A 16,303-nucleotide genomic window follows, 5' to 3' on the forward strand; every position below is an offset into this window, starting at 1 on the left:
GTCTCCCACTTCTCAGGTAAGAGGACACACACCCACACATCTGACCCTTGCTGAGCCGGCTCTGCTCCTGGCACACCTGCTCCAGGTGCCAGGATACCAGCATACACAAGTCTGCCTCTCGAGCGAGATGATGAGAGTAAACGTTTTGCTCAGACAGCACAATGTCGGCTAGAAGTAAGTCCCAGGAAGAAATGAGGCAGGTAGGAAGGTGAGCAGGCATGCAGGAGCGGGCACGGTGCCCGCCAGGGCCGCCAGTACTTCAGCCCAGCTGGAGAGAAGAGCCGTACAACACAGACCTGACAAAGGACTGTGTCTTTTGCACAAAGAAGTCTGGAACCTCCGTCACAGAACAAACAACCAACTTAAACTACAGACAGAAGAGGTGAACAGACACTGAACTAGAGGATGTGCAGGGGCCTGTGACAAGCTCCGAAAAGATGCTCGCAGCACCTGTGCTCGGGGCTCACAGGCTAAACCACTAGTGACCCCATTACACAATGGATCCTGCTACACTGAGGGGGCTACGAATATCCCCACGTCATGGGCCGAGGGGCAGCCGGAACACTCCTCTACCATGTGCGAAAGCCAAGTGCAGCCGCCTGGGAAGAGCCAGCAGTCCACGCAGACACACGACCCAGCCACCAGCTGGCCCAGCCATCCCGGTCCCCGTGTGGGTCTGAGAAGGTGACATTCACACGAAACCTGAATGCATGTGCTTCCATCAGCCTCGTCTGAAGTCACCCAAACTGGAAATGACCCAAACGTCCTTTGAGTACTGATAGTCACACAAACTCGGGACGTCCGGATAGAATGTGACCCAGTGGCAGAAGAGCCACGGCCACACATGGCGTGATGAGAGGCAGACAAGAAAGGTGACCGTGAATCTGGAAAATGCAGAGCTCCCGGGAGACCGTGTGAAGTGGCAACCACGGGGCTGGCGAGGGGCATGGGCATGAAGGCCGTCTGGGGCTGGTGGCACGCTCCAGGTCGCATCTGCCTGTGTGCTCGCTGAAGCTCACAGGGCCCTGCCTCGGAACGCTGAGTTACTCGTGTCAAGTACCTCACAGCCTGCCCTCAGGGGCTGGAGTGTGCTCTGGGGGAGGGGACGTCACCGGACCCAAGCTGGGCAGCTGCTGAGGTCGGGGCACCGGGAGAGTGTGTGGCCAGGAAAATGGACAAGTTGGTGGACAGGGTCTGAGGACAGGTTTCATATGACATAAACTGACATATGAAATGTGTTCAAAACACATCTGAAAACTTGGACTTAAAATTCAAATTTTAAAGGAGAAAAAGTGACATTAAAGCAAAATGCTCCAACCTAGTGAAATCCAGAGCTTATGCCACTAACTGATTGTGAGTCCATTCCCAGCATATCTGACCTGACTGAAGCACAAGTGCTGGGCACAGCTGCCTGTCACCAGGCTGGTCGCCCCTTGCCAACCTCCCTCCTAGGCCTGCATCTCTGCAGGCCCCATCGCCCATGCCTTTCATCCCGCCCTGCAGCGTGGCCTGTAAGTAGGGATGACCCGCCACCTGCGTTAACACCGGCGAGGACAGAAACGCACAGGACATGGCCATCTGGCAGGTTTTCCATGGACCATGTGAATGCACAGGAGCCACAGGGTGGTGTGGAGACTCTGCCACGAACACAGGCTGGTCTAGAACTGCTAGTGTGACCCCCGCACCTCGTATCTCAGAGCACAGTTTCCAGAACGGAAACATGAAGGTGTGCGGGCTGAGGGCTCGGCCCTGACTCAGCGCTTAGGGACAGAGCACAGGACTAAGGCTGCCGGCGGCGCATCTGGAAGGTCGGGAGCTTCTGAGCACCAGAATCAGCCCAGTACAAGGCCTGCGTCTTACCCGTGCCGTTTTGCTTCTTCAGATGCTCACAAAACCTATTTTTGTGAAATGACAAAGCGCTGCTCATTTCCAAAATCTCTGCTGGCAGAAGTGGCTCCATGTGTGTTGTACACCAGGGCCACCTGGGGGGTCCCCATGGACCTGGACCCCCAAGGAAGCCACATGCCTCTTCACCAGAGCTGGCCCAGGACAGGAGAGGGCACCATGAGCAATGCCACCCGCAGTGAGGAGGGCAGTGAGGGGAGACGGTGGGGGGACAGCGAGGGGCTCAGAGCACCGCAGCCGGGTGTGGCACTGCTCTCCCCTTGGATGGCATCCTCCTGCCACCCAGCCACCTCACTGCCCTTGGGAAAGCAAAGCTCACCTGGCGAGGGGTGGTGGGCGGGAGGCGGAGAGGCGAAGTCCAGTTTGTCCTTGAGGTCCTCCTCATTTTCCTGTTGCCACTGGAGGCCAATCTTCTCCCAGAGGCTGGCAGCCGTGTGCCTGCAGCAGAGTCACAGGTCAGGGGGCCATGGCCTGGTGACCGACTCCATGCCTGTGCCCACAGTGTAAAAAAGGAGACTCTCATTTGAAAAGCCAGAGACCATTCATGACACATGATTTCGCAGCACATGAAGGGCATAGTGTGGTGGCTCCTACAAGAGACCCTGGAGCCCAGGAACGGCCACTGTTGTCCTGACAACCTGGGAAGATCAGGTGGGGACGGCCCCGACAACCAGATAGGGAACCCACGTTGGCAGCAGAGGCTGGGAGCAGAGGCTCAGCTGCCCACCCCCAACCTGCGACGGGGACAGCACCACCTGCCTTAGCCCCCCCACCCCCCAGCACTCACGCGGTCTCTGGAATCTCGTCATCAAGGCTGCTGAGCAGCAGCGGGATCAGCTTGGGGAAGAAGGAGTACCGGTCCCGCAGATCCAGCAGCCAGCCCCCCACCACGCACGTCACTGCCTGTCGGACCTGCACACAGAGTGGGTGCCGTGCTAAGTGTGGGGCAGTGCTGGCCTGCCACATGCATGTGGGCGTCGTGGAGGACAGTGCTGGGCCCACCCAGTGCCATCCATCCGTCCTTGTCTCAGGCCACTGGCAGGTCCATGTCCTCTGGCTCTGGCCTGACCCCCTGCTGGCTTGACCAGAACCCCATGCAGCTAAGCCCTGTCCATGGTATGTTTGCCACATCTTCCATGTGGGAACCTCCTGGCCAGGCTGGGTGCTGTCTCACCATGGGTGTTTAAGCAACCGGCTGGCTGACAGCTGGGAAATGCCAGCTTGCAGGCTGCACCACCAACGCCTCTAGTCCTAGAGCCCCAGGGACTCCCGTGGAAGCCAGCAGGGCACCCTGAGTTCTGCTGCCAGCCATCTGAAAGGTGACGTGCATGCACAGGGAAGAAACGAGCTTCAAACACATCAGGTGCTCGAGGTCTGGTTCCCTGAGGGCAGAGCCTGCATAAGGATCCGGGCATCCTACATGATCCATGCAGGGCAGCAGGAGGGGCAGGACAGAAGCCACGCAGAGAGGTGGCAGGAGCTCTGGAGCGTGATGGCACCACAGAGCTGTCCCACCGAGGCAAGAGGCCATTGGCAGTGTGTTAGTCACTGACAGTCTCCCAATGGGAGGCATTTCGGGCAAGGTGGCCCCTCACCACAGCCCTAGCGACAAGCAGCTCAGGCACCCACGTGGGTTCGGGGGGGGGCTGCTCAGCCCCAGCTCCAGCACAGCATAGAAAACAACAGAGGCCACCCAGCCCTGGGATGTGGGGTCTGAGGCCTGGCCTCCCTGAGCTCATTCTCCCATCTGGAAAAGAGAGGGAATTAGAGGATGCATGCCCCCAGCTTCTCAAGAGGACAGAAAGCACCTGCACAGAGTGTGACTGGCAGTTAGCAGTTCAGCAGCCCCAGGCTCTCGTTCCCCACTCACCTACGCGCCAGTGCCCTGGGAGCAGGGGAGGGACCCCAGACTCCCTGTTACTGTTGCAACTGCCTATATTAACGACTTTATGAGCTACAATGTTAAAAAAAATGGGCTGCCAGCAGCCCAGCACCTGTGAAGTCCTAACAAACATCAAAGTGAGCTCAGGACCAGGGTCCCACAGCTGAAGTAGAAGTAGAACAGGCAGCAGGATGACTTCACCTTGAATTCACTCTAAGGGACTTTGTGGTCATCCATTCGTTAACGTGACCCCAAGTCAGTGTGAAAACTTGCAGGCAACTTGAAAAGCTCGATTTGAAATGCTACCTCAATCAGCCCTGGAGATTGTATGGCGCAAATCAAACCTCGCTGGGAAGAAATAAAGAGAAATGAAAATCATTTTAATAATGGGAGCATGTGTTTTAGAATATTAAAAAACAAAATGAGTTTTGGACTGAAGTTTTGGAGAAGTCTGTCACCAAAAAAACCAAAAAACAAACAAAAACAACAAAACAACACCATACAGAATGTTGCCCTTGATGGCACCAAAGAGAAAGCAGTCATCTGGTGACATCGTCACTCTTTTGTGGGAGTGCAAGTCCTTGTCTGCTGGGGTCAGACAATGCTCTGGGGTCAGACAACGCTGCTGCAAGATTTTCATCCAGTTCCTTAGAGAGCTATGGCTACATTTATACTACTTAGAGAGCTATGGATACAGTTATACTATTTAGAGAGCTATCGATACAATTATACTACTTAGAGAGCTATGGATACAGTTATGCTATTTACAGAGCTATCCATACACTTGTACTATTTAGACAACTATCGATACAGAGCTCTTGAGTTAGCTCTATATAGCTCAACTGTTTATAGACAGTTGTTGATACACAATCATTACACTATTTTGAGGAAAACCACTTCATCTGTGACATAAGGAAGCTGAGAAACCACCCAGCAGGGCCATGGTCTGGCTTTTCTCTGGTGTCCCTTGTGACCCGCACTCACTGGACTTGCGCTCTGCTGCCAGGTCTCTAGTTAATGGACAGAGCGTCTATGCTGGGCAGGGCTGGTGCTGACCCAGCACCCTGCCCCTCTGTCACTCTTGGCAGGGCCAGATTCTGTCCTGCCCCCCACCATGTTGTCACGTGCTGACCCTGCGCCAGCTCCAGGACAGGCTACCAGGAGGGAGCCAGTGGTGCACAGTGTCAATCCCCACCAGCTGGCCCTACGAGACAGACTGAGGGTCCCCGTCTCCAAATCAGCCCCCACCGGCAGCCTCACTGCAACTCAGGGAGAAGCGGGAGGAGGAAGCCAACAAGGGGCATGTGCTGTGCCATGCCTGGACCTGGTACATGATGTCACGGACATGCCACTGAGTCAGGGCTTCTGTCCTGGCCCCGTAAAGCCTGGAGTGACACCCTCATCCGGCCACCTTCACACTATTTCCCTCTGGGAAGTCTGCCTCCTGCCGAGAGGCACAGCTCATCCTGAACTGAAGCCAAGCCCACCCCTCCCCACCAGTCCCCCTGCTTCCCTCAGGCTGGAAGTAGGACAGGAAGCAGGGCCGAAAAGGTTAGGATCCCTTCCACATAGGTGGTCAGGACCTTTAACCTTTCTGTGTAATTGGGACACACATGGGACTCTCTCAGTCTGCCTGCGCACTCATGCCAACAGAGCAGAACTGTATTTTGAGTCATGAAGCTGAATGTCACGGCGGGTAAAACACACAACCTGGCGGTAAGCACAGGACCAGATGTTCCATATCATAACGCCAGGGAAATGCAAATCAAAGCCACGAGCTGCCCTTCACACCCACTAGGACGGCTGTAAACAAACAACAAAAATCTGAGAACAGCAGTGTTGTGAGACCGCAGTGCATTGCCGAGGGCATGAGAAATGCAGCGGCTGTGCAGAAGTATGTGGTGGTCTCAGCACGCTGAATGCCACGGCCGCAGGACCCAGCCGTCTCACTGCTCGGTGTAGAGCCAAAGAAGTGAAGCAGAGTTCAGACTGGCCTCTGTCCATCCACAGCCTGAAAGCATATCCACACAGCCAAGAGGTGCCAACAACCCAAGTGCCCACGACGGGAACTCCGGGAATACCCACATAACAGGTGTGACCCAGGCTGAAAAGGGAGTGAGGCATGAGGCACTGACACACGCCACGACCCGGATGAGCCCTGAGGACGCCGTGCTCAGTGAGAAAGGCCACTCACAGCAGATCATATACTGATTCGACTTATATGAAATATGCAGAATACACAAACTCAGAGGCAGATTACAGGTTATCAGAGGCTGGGGCGGGGGAGAGGGAGTTACTGCTTGATGGTTTCTCTTTGGGATGATGAAAAGTTTTGGTCAGTGGGGATGACTGCGCACCCCTGTAAATGTACTTAATGCCACAGAATGATGTACTGAAAAATGGTAAAAACGGCATTTTTTTCCTTTCTAATTTTTTTGATATTTTTAATTAAAAACAGCAAATTTTATGTTATGTATATTTTACCAAAATTTTTAAAAATTAAGTGTCATATATCAAAAATTTCCAATACTTTAAATAGATAAATTGTGTAGTATGGCAATTACAGATTAACAAAACTTTTTAAAAAACGAAAAAAAGTCACTGGGGAGAAACCCAGTGTGCCTGTGGTTGGGAGGCAGGGCAGTGCCACAGAGCAGTCCGGTGTCACCAAGTCCGAGCCTGGAGGCTGGCTCTAGCTGGGTGACCCTGAACGCATCACAGATCTCAGACCTCAGGAAATGGAAGTAGCAGCCGTGAAAACATCTGTGAGGACTAAGTGAGACGGTGTTTGGAAAAGACACCCTGGCACAGGGCTCTGTGCCCAGGGCTGGCATTTCTGCCATCAGGGGCCACGCTACCACGCAGGGCGTGCATTACATGGCACGATGTGGAATGGCCTGGGGTGGCCACGGCAGGGGCACTTTAACTCTGGAAGGCTTTTGCTCCCCCTCCTACCGCACGTGACCACCAGGATGTGCTCCCCTCCAGGTTCCCTCCCTCTGGGAGAGAGCCTGCCAGCTGCAGCCGGCCTTCTGCTCCTTGGGACACTTTAGCAGCTGTGGCCTCAGATTCAAGACGCCCTTGGACCTGGCTTCTGCCAACAAAAAAGCCAGTATTCTGATCTCCGTCTGCCTGCCTGCCTGCCTGTCTATCTCTCAGCAGGACCCAAAGCCCAATGGAACGAGTTACCCTGCCACTGTCCTTCTCCTCCCAGGTCTGGTTTGCCAACCACTGTGGCCCCTCCACTGAGTCCACCTTGATGGAGGCACTCGTTAAGGATGCTTCTACAAACCGGGAGCACACAGCACTGACGTTTTTCCTCCTCTTTGGAATTAAGGCCTTGGAATTAAGAATGGCAAATGTATTCAGACAACTGAGCTCTTCCCAGTTTCTCAAAGAAGTGAAGCAGGAATGGATGACAGGGCATGTGGTGTAACGTTAACACCTTAAAGAAGGAGAAGGAAGTGAGTCATGTGTACCACACCAGCATGCTTGCTTCCAGTCAGGAAAAGGGACTGCCCAGAGGACCTCCCCTTACCTGGGGGACATCGTCAAAGAGCCGCTGAGCAAAGTGAGGAAGCACGTCATCCACTGACTTCCCGCTGCCGAACTGGATCACCGTGCCTGTGGCCTCGATGACGGCCACCCGGACCTTCCAGTGCTGGTGGGAGATGGTCTGCATCAGGGGGCCAATCAGAGACTCCGACTGCATGTGGAAGTGATCTGGGGGACGGGGAAAGCCAGCAGTTACCAGGGCTGCTCCCTCCGCGCCTCTGCCCAGCCCAGCCTCGTGGACGCCCAGGAGGGTAGGCCACTGCGCTGTGGGCCTTCCCTCGTCCCCCACCCATGCCCCTATGGCACGAGCTTCAGGCCCGCGAAGCGCAGCTTGGCACACCCAGCACCAGGCCAGGTGCAGGAACAGGAGTGCAACCCAAACAGCACCTCTGCGACTCAGGCTTGGGGAATCAGAGAAAAGGCTGGAGGCTTGAGTGCACCTCAGCTGAAGACAGTAGAGCCTGAAGCTGCTGACAGCTACAGTGGGTGCCTGAGAGGGACACTGACCAAAAGAAAGAAACTGAGCCAGGAGGACACTGTCCAAGTACCTACATCCAGCTGTGCCCGAAGCCAGACGCCCAGCACTACTGCAGGAAACTGGACAAGCGTCGCTTGCTTTAGGCAAAGCCACAGCACTTCCTATTTGTAAGGTCCTCCCAGGAAGTCAGAACCAGAGGGTCTTCAGGACAGCCAGGCTGACCTTCTGGTTTTGGACTTGTGGCCTTGGTTCCATCTGCTTGAGGCCCATCTGTGAGGTCACTATTTCAGTAATGCTCTGGGTAAGCTCTTGATCCAATGCTGCCCAGTGTGGCGGGGATCCAGAGAGGGCCGCACCAGGGTGGCGGGGCAGAGGGAGCGTGCTGACATGGGAGGTGCTTCAAGCAGAAGGAATACTCCTTCTCTCAATAATCAGGGAGCACCTCCTCCTGGCAGGCACTGTGTTCGGTGCTGGGGGCACAGAGAGACTCTCTTGCCTTCCCGGAACTTCCAGGGAGGGAACACACAAAGGCTGGAAAGCAATGAGAAGCAGCTCCTGTAGCTGGTGCCCGGACCAGGGGGAGGCAGTTGAGAGCCAATGAGAAGTGCACTAACAGCTTGCGATTCCAAGCCTATCTCCAGCCCACGCCTCTCCCCCAGCTCCACTAGAATTCTGCATTGTCTGAATCCAAAGTTAACATGACGCAAAATGGAAACCTCGATATTACCTTAGGCCCCGCTTTCTCTGTCTCCTGTCCATCCAAACCTCTTCCTCCCTCACCCCCTTCGGAATTCAACAGGAAATCCTATCAGCTCTACCTTCCAAACACCCGGTCGGTTTTCCACATCTCCATTAGCAGACTGCCTCACCCAAGTCCAAGCCAACTTCGTCTAAATATGGATTTTGGCCCCCACTGGCTTCCTCATTTCCTCCACTGCCACGACTATAATCCCTTCTCCACAAGCACCAGAGTGATCTCCTAAATACCAGAACCTGAGCCTTACAGGCTCCTTCTCCACTGGCTCCCACTGCACTTAATACGATATTCAACCCCCCCACCACACGCCTCACCCCCCCCCCCCCAGTCACCTGGGCCTCCTTTTTGCTCCTGGGACCTGACAAGCTTATTCCTCAATGTTTGCTTCCTCCTGACCCCCCCTCCGCAGGTCTTCCACTTAAATGTTCCCTCCTCCTGGAAGCCTTCTCAACAGGTCTAAGTAGGTGCTTTCTCTACCATTTTACACCCCAGCCTGAGACAGGAAGATAGGTGACTGGGGCAAGATCCTGCAGAAATGGCTACTTAGATAAAGAGACTGTCCTCATCAGATCAGTGTTTTTAAAATAATGGAATTTGGATTAAAGGGAAGCGAGAGTAGAAGCGGCCTCCCTCCATTTAGGACAGCGGTCCAAGCCACAGAGAAGATGGGTGGACTCCGTAGGGAAATGACGGACCAGCGGTGTTTCTCAAAGTGTGTTCCTTTAACCACCTGGGTTAGTCACCCCGGCGAGGGGCAGCTATCAGAACGCAGCCCATCCCAGACCCACTAAAATTTCAGCGGTGGTCTCCAGAAATTTGCTTTTTGAGAACCACGGGATGGAAACGGGTCCCGGAGGGGACCCCGGCTCGGCGCCGCGCTGGGGCGACCCCCGGCAGGCGTGGGGGCGGAGCGCGCCTCCCCCTCCCGCGAGCTGGGCCCCCGCCCCCACCGCGGGAAGCGCACCTGGCGTGGCGCGCGCCAGGCTCGCGGCGCACTCGCAGCTCTCCCGGCGCACAGCGGCGAAGGGGTCGAGCAGCGTGCAGCGTAGCACGCGCACCGCGTCGTCCAGGTGGGGCGCGAGCGCGGCGCCGCAGAGGTCCACGGCCAGGCGGAGCAGCTGCACGAGCGCCAGGCGCAGCTCCTCGCAGGCCTCGGGCGGCGGGCGGCGCGCGGGCTCGGGGCTGGCCAGGCGCGCCGAGAGCGCGGGCAGCAGGCGCGGCAGGGCGTCGCGGGGCCGCGCGGCGCGCCGCAGGCCCAGGCCCAGCAGGTGCGCGGCCAGCGCGCGGCAGCCCTCGGCCGGGTCGGCCAGGCAGCGCAACAGGCGCGGCAGCAGCAGGCGCGCCCAGGGGCCCTGGAAGGCGGCGGCCGCGCCGGCGGGGTCGGCGGCCGGCGCCTCGGGCAGCACCGCCTCCAGCGCACGCTGCAGCGCCTCCAGCGCGCGCCGCCGACCCAGCTTGCTGTCGGTCTCCAGCCCGGGCAGCAGGCGGCTCAGGGCGCGGCTCAGCTCCGCCGCCTCCGCCGTCTCGACCGCCTCGGCGGGGCCCGGGGGCGCCGCGGCCTCCGTCGCCACCAGTGCCGCCATCTTCCCCGCGTTGCCCGTCGCCGGGGAGATCTGCACTTTTACGACGGCAGCGACGCGGATTACGGCCAGTCTTCCGGTTGGCTCCGAACGCAAGTTGATTGGCGGCTCGAGGAGCGGACGCGACACGGCCGGGACGGAGGGTGGGGGCGAGGGACCGCGGCAGCCGCGGGACCTGGGGCGCTGGCGCCGTGCGGGGCGCCGGCCGCTCACCGCAAGCGGTCGCTCCCATCGCTCAGATGGCAGAACCGCGGCCGGAGAACGTGAGCCACCTGCCGGGCTCCATGCCGGCCTGGCCTGCGGAAAGAACACGGAAGACGGAGTCGGCGCGCCCCCTGCTCCGCGCGGCTGCACATTCCCGAGTTTCGGGAGGTCCGTTCCAGAAAGCATTCCGGCGGGCAGCGGCTTATGCCCCCGGGGCCTGGGCACCCCGTGGTCTCAGGACACGCAGCGTTCGTGCCCCCGAGGGAACAGTCCAGGCGCTGGCGCGGCGGTGAACAGCCTGCGAGAAGCCGCACCGGTAAGTTTGTCGGCGCGCGGATCTGACCGCCCGCTGCAGCCGGGAAGCCCGCACCTGCCGCCCAAGCAGCTCCTGGCCGTGACAGCGCCGTTAATGAGCTTGAAGTAAGCAAAATGCCCTTAAATTTAAGAACTGAACTTTGTTTTGGACTCGACCCCCCGTTTTGGTAGTTGCTGACGTTTGTTTGGAAAAGTGGTGTTTTAAGTACCCTCAGGTGGCCTGCGGTGAGCCGGTTTCATTCGTGCCTCCGACGGGCCTGTGTTGGGCCGCACGGAGGCACCTGAGATACGATGACGTGGAAACCTCTCGCGGCCCCTGCAGTCTCGGTTCTTACCGTCTAGTGACAGGAGGTAGGTATTAAGTGAATGCTCGCATTAATGCAGAATTATGATGGGCCTGAGGGAATGGATGGCCAGGAAATTTGATCTAGAGTGGGAGAGCTTCCCAGAGGAAGTGATTGGAGAGATGAAGTACGAAGGCTAAGTAAGAGTTAACCAGGTGAAGGGCGAGGGGGGAGGCGAGGTCCCTCGGGTGGGAACTGACAGCGCGGGCGGGGCCTGCGCGGGCGGGGCGGGGCCTGCGCGGGCGGGGCGGGGCCTGCGCGGGCGGGGCCTGCGCTGCATTGAGGCCTTCAAAGTTCCTGTGTTGGGACCTTAACCCCCAGGACCTCGCAGGTGACCTTCTTAGAGACAGGACCTTTACAGAGAAAATGGAGGTAAAGTGAGGTCGTTAGGATGGGCCCTAATCCACTAGGACTGCTGTCCCTACAAAAGGGGAATTTGGAGATAGACACAGCAGCCAGGAGAACACCACGGGAACGGGCGGGAGGCCTGGAACGCCTCCTCACCCCTCAGTGGCGCCATCCCTGCCTACACCTTCGTCTCGGACGTCAGGCTTCCAGAACTGAGAGGACATACATTTCTGGGAATTCTAGTAGCCAGAGGTTGTTCTGATGCGGGAAAGGTCAAGTTTGGGGACGGTGGATGGAGGCGGGGGGGGGGGGGGGGGGGGGGGGGGGAGCAAACGGACCTCTGGGGGAGGAGGGAAATGTTTTAACTGTCTAAATCGAGTTTGGAGGTTTGATTGTTCATGGTACTGGGTGCTTACCGTGACTGAGGTGACAGTCGCTCTGTATCTTAACTGTAGAGCTCTGAAGTCTGCGTTTGAGCCAGAAGGTGATGGAGCTGTCCAGGGGTACAGCAGCGGCAGACAGGGACTTCCTCTGCTGACTAAATTTCAAAGAGCCGGTGAGATAAGGAGGGAGGGACCCCCAGTTCTAGTCCAGGTCCGTGGTTCTGTGGCCCGGTCACATGTAGTATAAAGTGTGTTGTTTAAACAAGTGCAATAAACTGATCTTAGCAAATAACACTCCGCTGACTCATTTATTGTTTCGTCCAACAAATATTTATGGGACATGTGACATGTCTGGACATTCTTCGCGGCACAGGAACACAGCGGTGAGTCAAAGCAGATAAGAGTTCCTTCTCCTGGAATTGATGGTCTGGTGGGGAGACAGCTAGTCAAGTGACAACGCAAAGAGATGCAGTTGTGACGTGAGTGAGCCCTGAGCGCAGGGCAGGCTTCTGGAGAAGACACCTGAAGTGGGCTCTGAGGATCGAGGTTGTGGGGAGCAGGGCGGGCGGAGGGAGCGAGCGGCGCTGTGGCCATCGCTGGGCCCTCGGCGGCTTGGGGCTGTGCCTGGACTCACCTTCTGTGAGGCTCTGTGGAAAGGGGCCCCTGAAGAGGTCTCAGCAGGAGGGAGGCGGGCCGGGAGGCTGCCATCCTCCACAGGGACGAGAGGTGGCGCTGGCTGGGGCTAAAGTGCCTATGGGTTGTGGGTGCTGAGTTACGTTGTAGAAAAGCTGGTAGAACTTGGCAAGGATTCGGGCTGAGTGGGAGGGAGGTGAGGACTTGGGTTGGGGCCTGGCTCACAGACAGACAGTGGTGCTTCCACAGAAACCACACTGGGAGGCGCCAGCTCGGCAGGGGACGGTCTGGTGAGGCACCCTGGTCTTGGGGTAGGTCCCAGCGATCAAACAATAACCTTCACCCCAGGAGTACTCAGTGACTGTGACAATGGCACTTACTAAATCGATTCCAAGGGTCCCGACGTGGACTGAGGTGGTGGGTGGGCCTCGCTGAAGGCTGGGGTTGGACATGTCTGCTGCCGGCCCTCACGTGTCCAGCCATCAGTGCTGGCTGTCGCTGGGGGCCGCAGCTCCTCTCCACGTGGCCAGTTTGGGCCTCCTCACAGCAAGATGGACGGGTTCTAAAGGCAAGGGCCCCGAGATCAGACAAAGACGGGCAAGGCAGTGTCACCTTTTTACCTCGCCTGAGGAGGCATGCGGCATCACTCCACTGTTGTCACAGGCCTGCCAGTGGAAACCAAGGAGCCGGTGAGAAGCGCTGAGCTCGGGAAGAACGTTACTCTGAGCTTGGCTGTGGGTGAACTGGTTGGGCTCTCCAGAGAAGATTGCATGTGGCTCGGGAGGGATGGAGATGGCCTCAAGTGGGGGTCCGTGGCTCGCTGTGACATCTGGTGACCATCCATTTCCAGAGTGGCTCCCCCTCCCTCCACTAGACTGTGTCCCCCAGGCTAGAGACCACCTTACTCTCTGTTGAGAATGCATCACCCTGAGGCATGAATCCACCCCCCCATTTGCTGTCACTTCGGAGTTATCTGGAGGGTTGTGGTAGGAATTGGACGTTCCCCTCCCCTTGGCTGTCTTATATTTCAGCCTCTTGGTTCCAGTAAGTCCACGACTGTCCTTTCAGGTTTCCACACTCTGTCAGGGTTGTCTTCTCCAGGTCTCCCAGTGTGTAGGGATTTGGGCCTTTCAAAACAAAGCCCGTTTATTGTGGCTTGAGTGTAGTTTGGGGAGAGTTAAAATAATGAGTATTGTGGATTCTCCATGTTTTCTTGGAAGATTTTAAAAACGTAAAGAAAAGGAACTAATTTTAGAATAGGTAATACGTGAGTATAGTACAAGATTCACAGGTGCCCAAGGACACAGTAACTAGCAAGCCCCCTCTCTCCCTCTGCCTCAGACTTCAGTCCCCTCCCAGAGGCAGCCTCTGTCACTAGTGTCTTCAGGACCCTTCCAGGAGGTGTGCCTGAATGAGCATATACTGATAGGTCCTTTCACCCCTTAAATGGTCACACACTGTGCAGTTTCATAGCGTGTTTTTCTTTCACTTAAAGATACCTTGGAGATCATTTAATGTTAGTTCACACAGCTGCTCTGTCCTTTTTGACAGCTGTATTTTATTCCTCTATCTGGATGTGTCCTAATATATTCCATCAGACCTTGTTGGTGGATATTTAGTTTCATTTCATGCATTTTTGTGCACTTGGAAAAGTATACAGATATATTTGCCCCGTGCAGAAAAATGCATGAGTAAGGATAGTCACTGCAGTGCTGATAAGTTTTATCAAATTACCAGTAAATTCAGCAAAGTGGAACTGCTAGAATAAACGGTGTGTGTGTTTCAATGTCTGCTCTCCATAAGGCCGTGTCATTTCACACCCCCACCAACAAGGCATGAGCACCCTGATTTCCCACACCCCTGCCAAAACAATATTAGCAGACTGAGATTTTTGCTAACCTGATAGGCAAAATATAGTATCTCTGTAGTTTTAATTTGCGTTGTTCTTAGTTTTAGTTTGCATTGTTCTTATTTGAAGGAAGTTAGCCGTTTGTAGTGTATATTTCTTTTGTCTGTCTTTTGAATGTATTTTTTAACACACAAGTTTCGTTTTTATGTAGTTGAGTATATCAATTTTTACATTTATGGCTCCTGTATTTTGTATTATGCTTAGAAAGGTGGCCTCTGCCCTAAGATTATAAAATATTTTCCCAACTTTTCTTCTGTTAGTTTTATAATTTCGATTTTTATGTTTAAATCTTTGATTCACCTGAAACTTAATCTGTATAAAAAGAGTGAATAGGGGTCCAACTTAATTGTTTTCCTGGTTGGCTTTTTAGTTCTCTCCAAACTATTGAATCAGTATTTTCCCCTCTGCTACACACTGCCACCTTTGTCACAAACAAAATTCCTACAAATATTTGGGTTTATTTTTGGACTCTGTTCTGATCCCTTAATGTTTATTCATTCGTATGCCAGGTTCGTAGTATTTGTTTCTTTTATCCTTACAATGTACGTTCACGTGTGGCGTTGCTTGATACTGCATGCCGCCTCCTGTGTCAGTCAGCTCAGGCAGCTGTGACAGAATTGCACAGACAGGCGACTTACAAACGACAGACATTTATGTCTCACAGTCTGGAGGCTGGAAGTCCAAGATCAAGGCACCAGCACATCTGGTGTCTGGTGAGCCCCCCACCCCTACCCAGTTCATAGCTGGCACCTCCTCACTGTGTCACCACGTGGCAGAAGGGACAAAGAGCTCCCTGGGGGCTCTTTTATAAGGACACTAATTGCACTCATGAGGGCCCCACCCCATGACCTAGTCACTTCAAAGCCATACCCCCCAACACCGTTACACTGGGGGCCAGGATTTCACATGGGACTCTGGGGACACACACACATTCATTCTATAGCACCAACCCAGACATAAAGCTGGGCCTCTTCTTGATTCACGTGATTTATTTTCAATTGCTGCCTGACGAGTTACCACAGACATGGTTGTTTAGCATCACACACACTGGCTGTCTCCCCGTCTGTGCGTCGGGATCAGGCCGGGCCTCACCTGAGCTGGGCTCAGAGTACCTGCTTCCACGCGCACGTGAGCTCCCTGATTTCTGCTGGCTGCTGCCAGGAGGCACACCTGAGAGAGGCCAAGGGACCAGGTTTCTGGTGGGCTAGAGCACGCAGGCGACCGCCAGCCCCCTGAACCTGGGAGCTCCTTGACTTGCAAGGACACTTTGCCAGGGGGCTCTGCCAGGGTGAAGCATCTGCCACAATGAGGGTGTGTGTATGGGGGGGTGTCTTGGGATCTGAAGACTGTCCTCAGAGGGTCACCCCATCCCAGGAACAGTGTGTGGGGGAGGTCCCGGCAGGAGACCTCCAGAGCCCCCCAGAAAGTGCTGAGAGCAAAAGCCAGCCGTGGAGTGTCGATCCCCCAAAGTCTGTCAGGTGAAACTGGGCCCTTTTCTGTTTTCTGTTGGTTCCCCAAGCCAACCTGGAGGGGCCAGAAGTAATGGGGGGAGGGGAGGAGAGGAGAGGAGGGGTGGGAGAATATAGAGCTGGTCTGCCGCATTTCTGGGCAGGCCTGAGCTGAGAGACAGCCAGAGATTTAAAGTGGTGGTGGGGTGAAGTTTTGATTCAGACGAGACTGGACTGTAATTCCCAAAATGTCTCTCTTCCAGTAGGTGTGACCAGCACAGGTGTGAGTATGCCTGAGGGGGGAGGGGTTCCGGAGGCATGTTGAGTACAGGGCTGGGGAAACAAGAAAGGAGCTCCACCTGGTTTGCACACCTGAGTGTGGCCTGTTCCTTCCTGTTCCTGCTGACAGGAAAAAGCATGTTGGGCAAGGCCAGCCAACCTGTGGTGTACCTCTGTAGACAGGTGACCAGGGACAGGTGAAAAGGGGACAGGTGAGTGGACAGGTAAGCAGGGAACCAGTGAGTATGGACAGATGAGAAGGGGATAGATGAGCAAGGACAGG

The 16,303-nt window shown here is 55.6% G+C and overlaps 2 protein-coding genes across 2 annotated transcripts in view; one reads left to right on the forward strand and one right to left on the reverse strand.

The window, feature by feature from the left end:
* The window catches only part of DNAAF5 (dynein axonemal assembly factor 5), a 32,451-nt gene extending 21,874 nt beyond the window's left edge, over positions 1-10,577 (reverse strand). Inside the window, exons 1-4 of the mRNA XM_033095947.1 lie at positions 9,542-10,577; positions 7,326-7,510; positions 2,693-2,817; positions 2,225-2,343 (exon numbers count right to left, since the gene is read on the reverse strand). Of these exons, the coding sequence (XP_032951838.1) occupies positions 2,225-2,343; positions 2,693-2,817; positions 7,326-7,510; positions 9,542-10,547 (1,435 nt within the window). The 5' untranslated portion in view covers positions 10,548-10,577. The remainder of the gene's footprint in view (positions 1-2,224; positions 2,344-2,692; positions 2,818-7,325; positions 7,511-9,541) is intronic.
* The window catches only part of PRKAR1B (protein kinase cAMP-dependent type I regulatory subunit beta), an 88,816-nt gene continuing 83,047 nt past the window's right edge, over positions 10,535-16,303 (forward strand). Inside the window, exon 1 of the mRNA XM_033095948.1 lies at positions 10,535-10,677. Coding sequence (XP_032951839.1) covers positions 10,566-10,677 — 112 coding nt within the window. The 5' untranslated portion in view covers positions 10,535-10,565. The remainder of the gene's footprint in view (positions 10,678-16,303) is intronic.

This window comes from Rhinolophus ferrumequinum, chromosome 24, assembly GCF_004115265.2.
Source record: "Rhinolophus ferrumequinum isolate MPI-CBG mRhiFer1 chromosome 24, mRhiFer1_v1.p, whole genome shotgun sequence".
NCBI classification, from domain to species: domain Eukaryota; kingdom Metazoa; phylum Chordata; class Mammalia; order Chiroptera; family Rhinolophidae; genus Rhinolophus; species Rhinolophus ferrumequinum.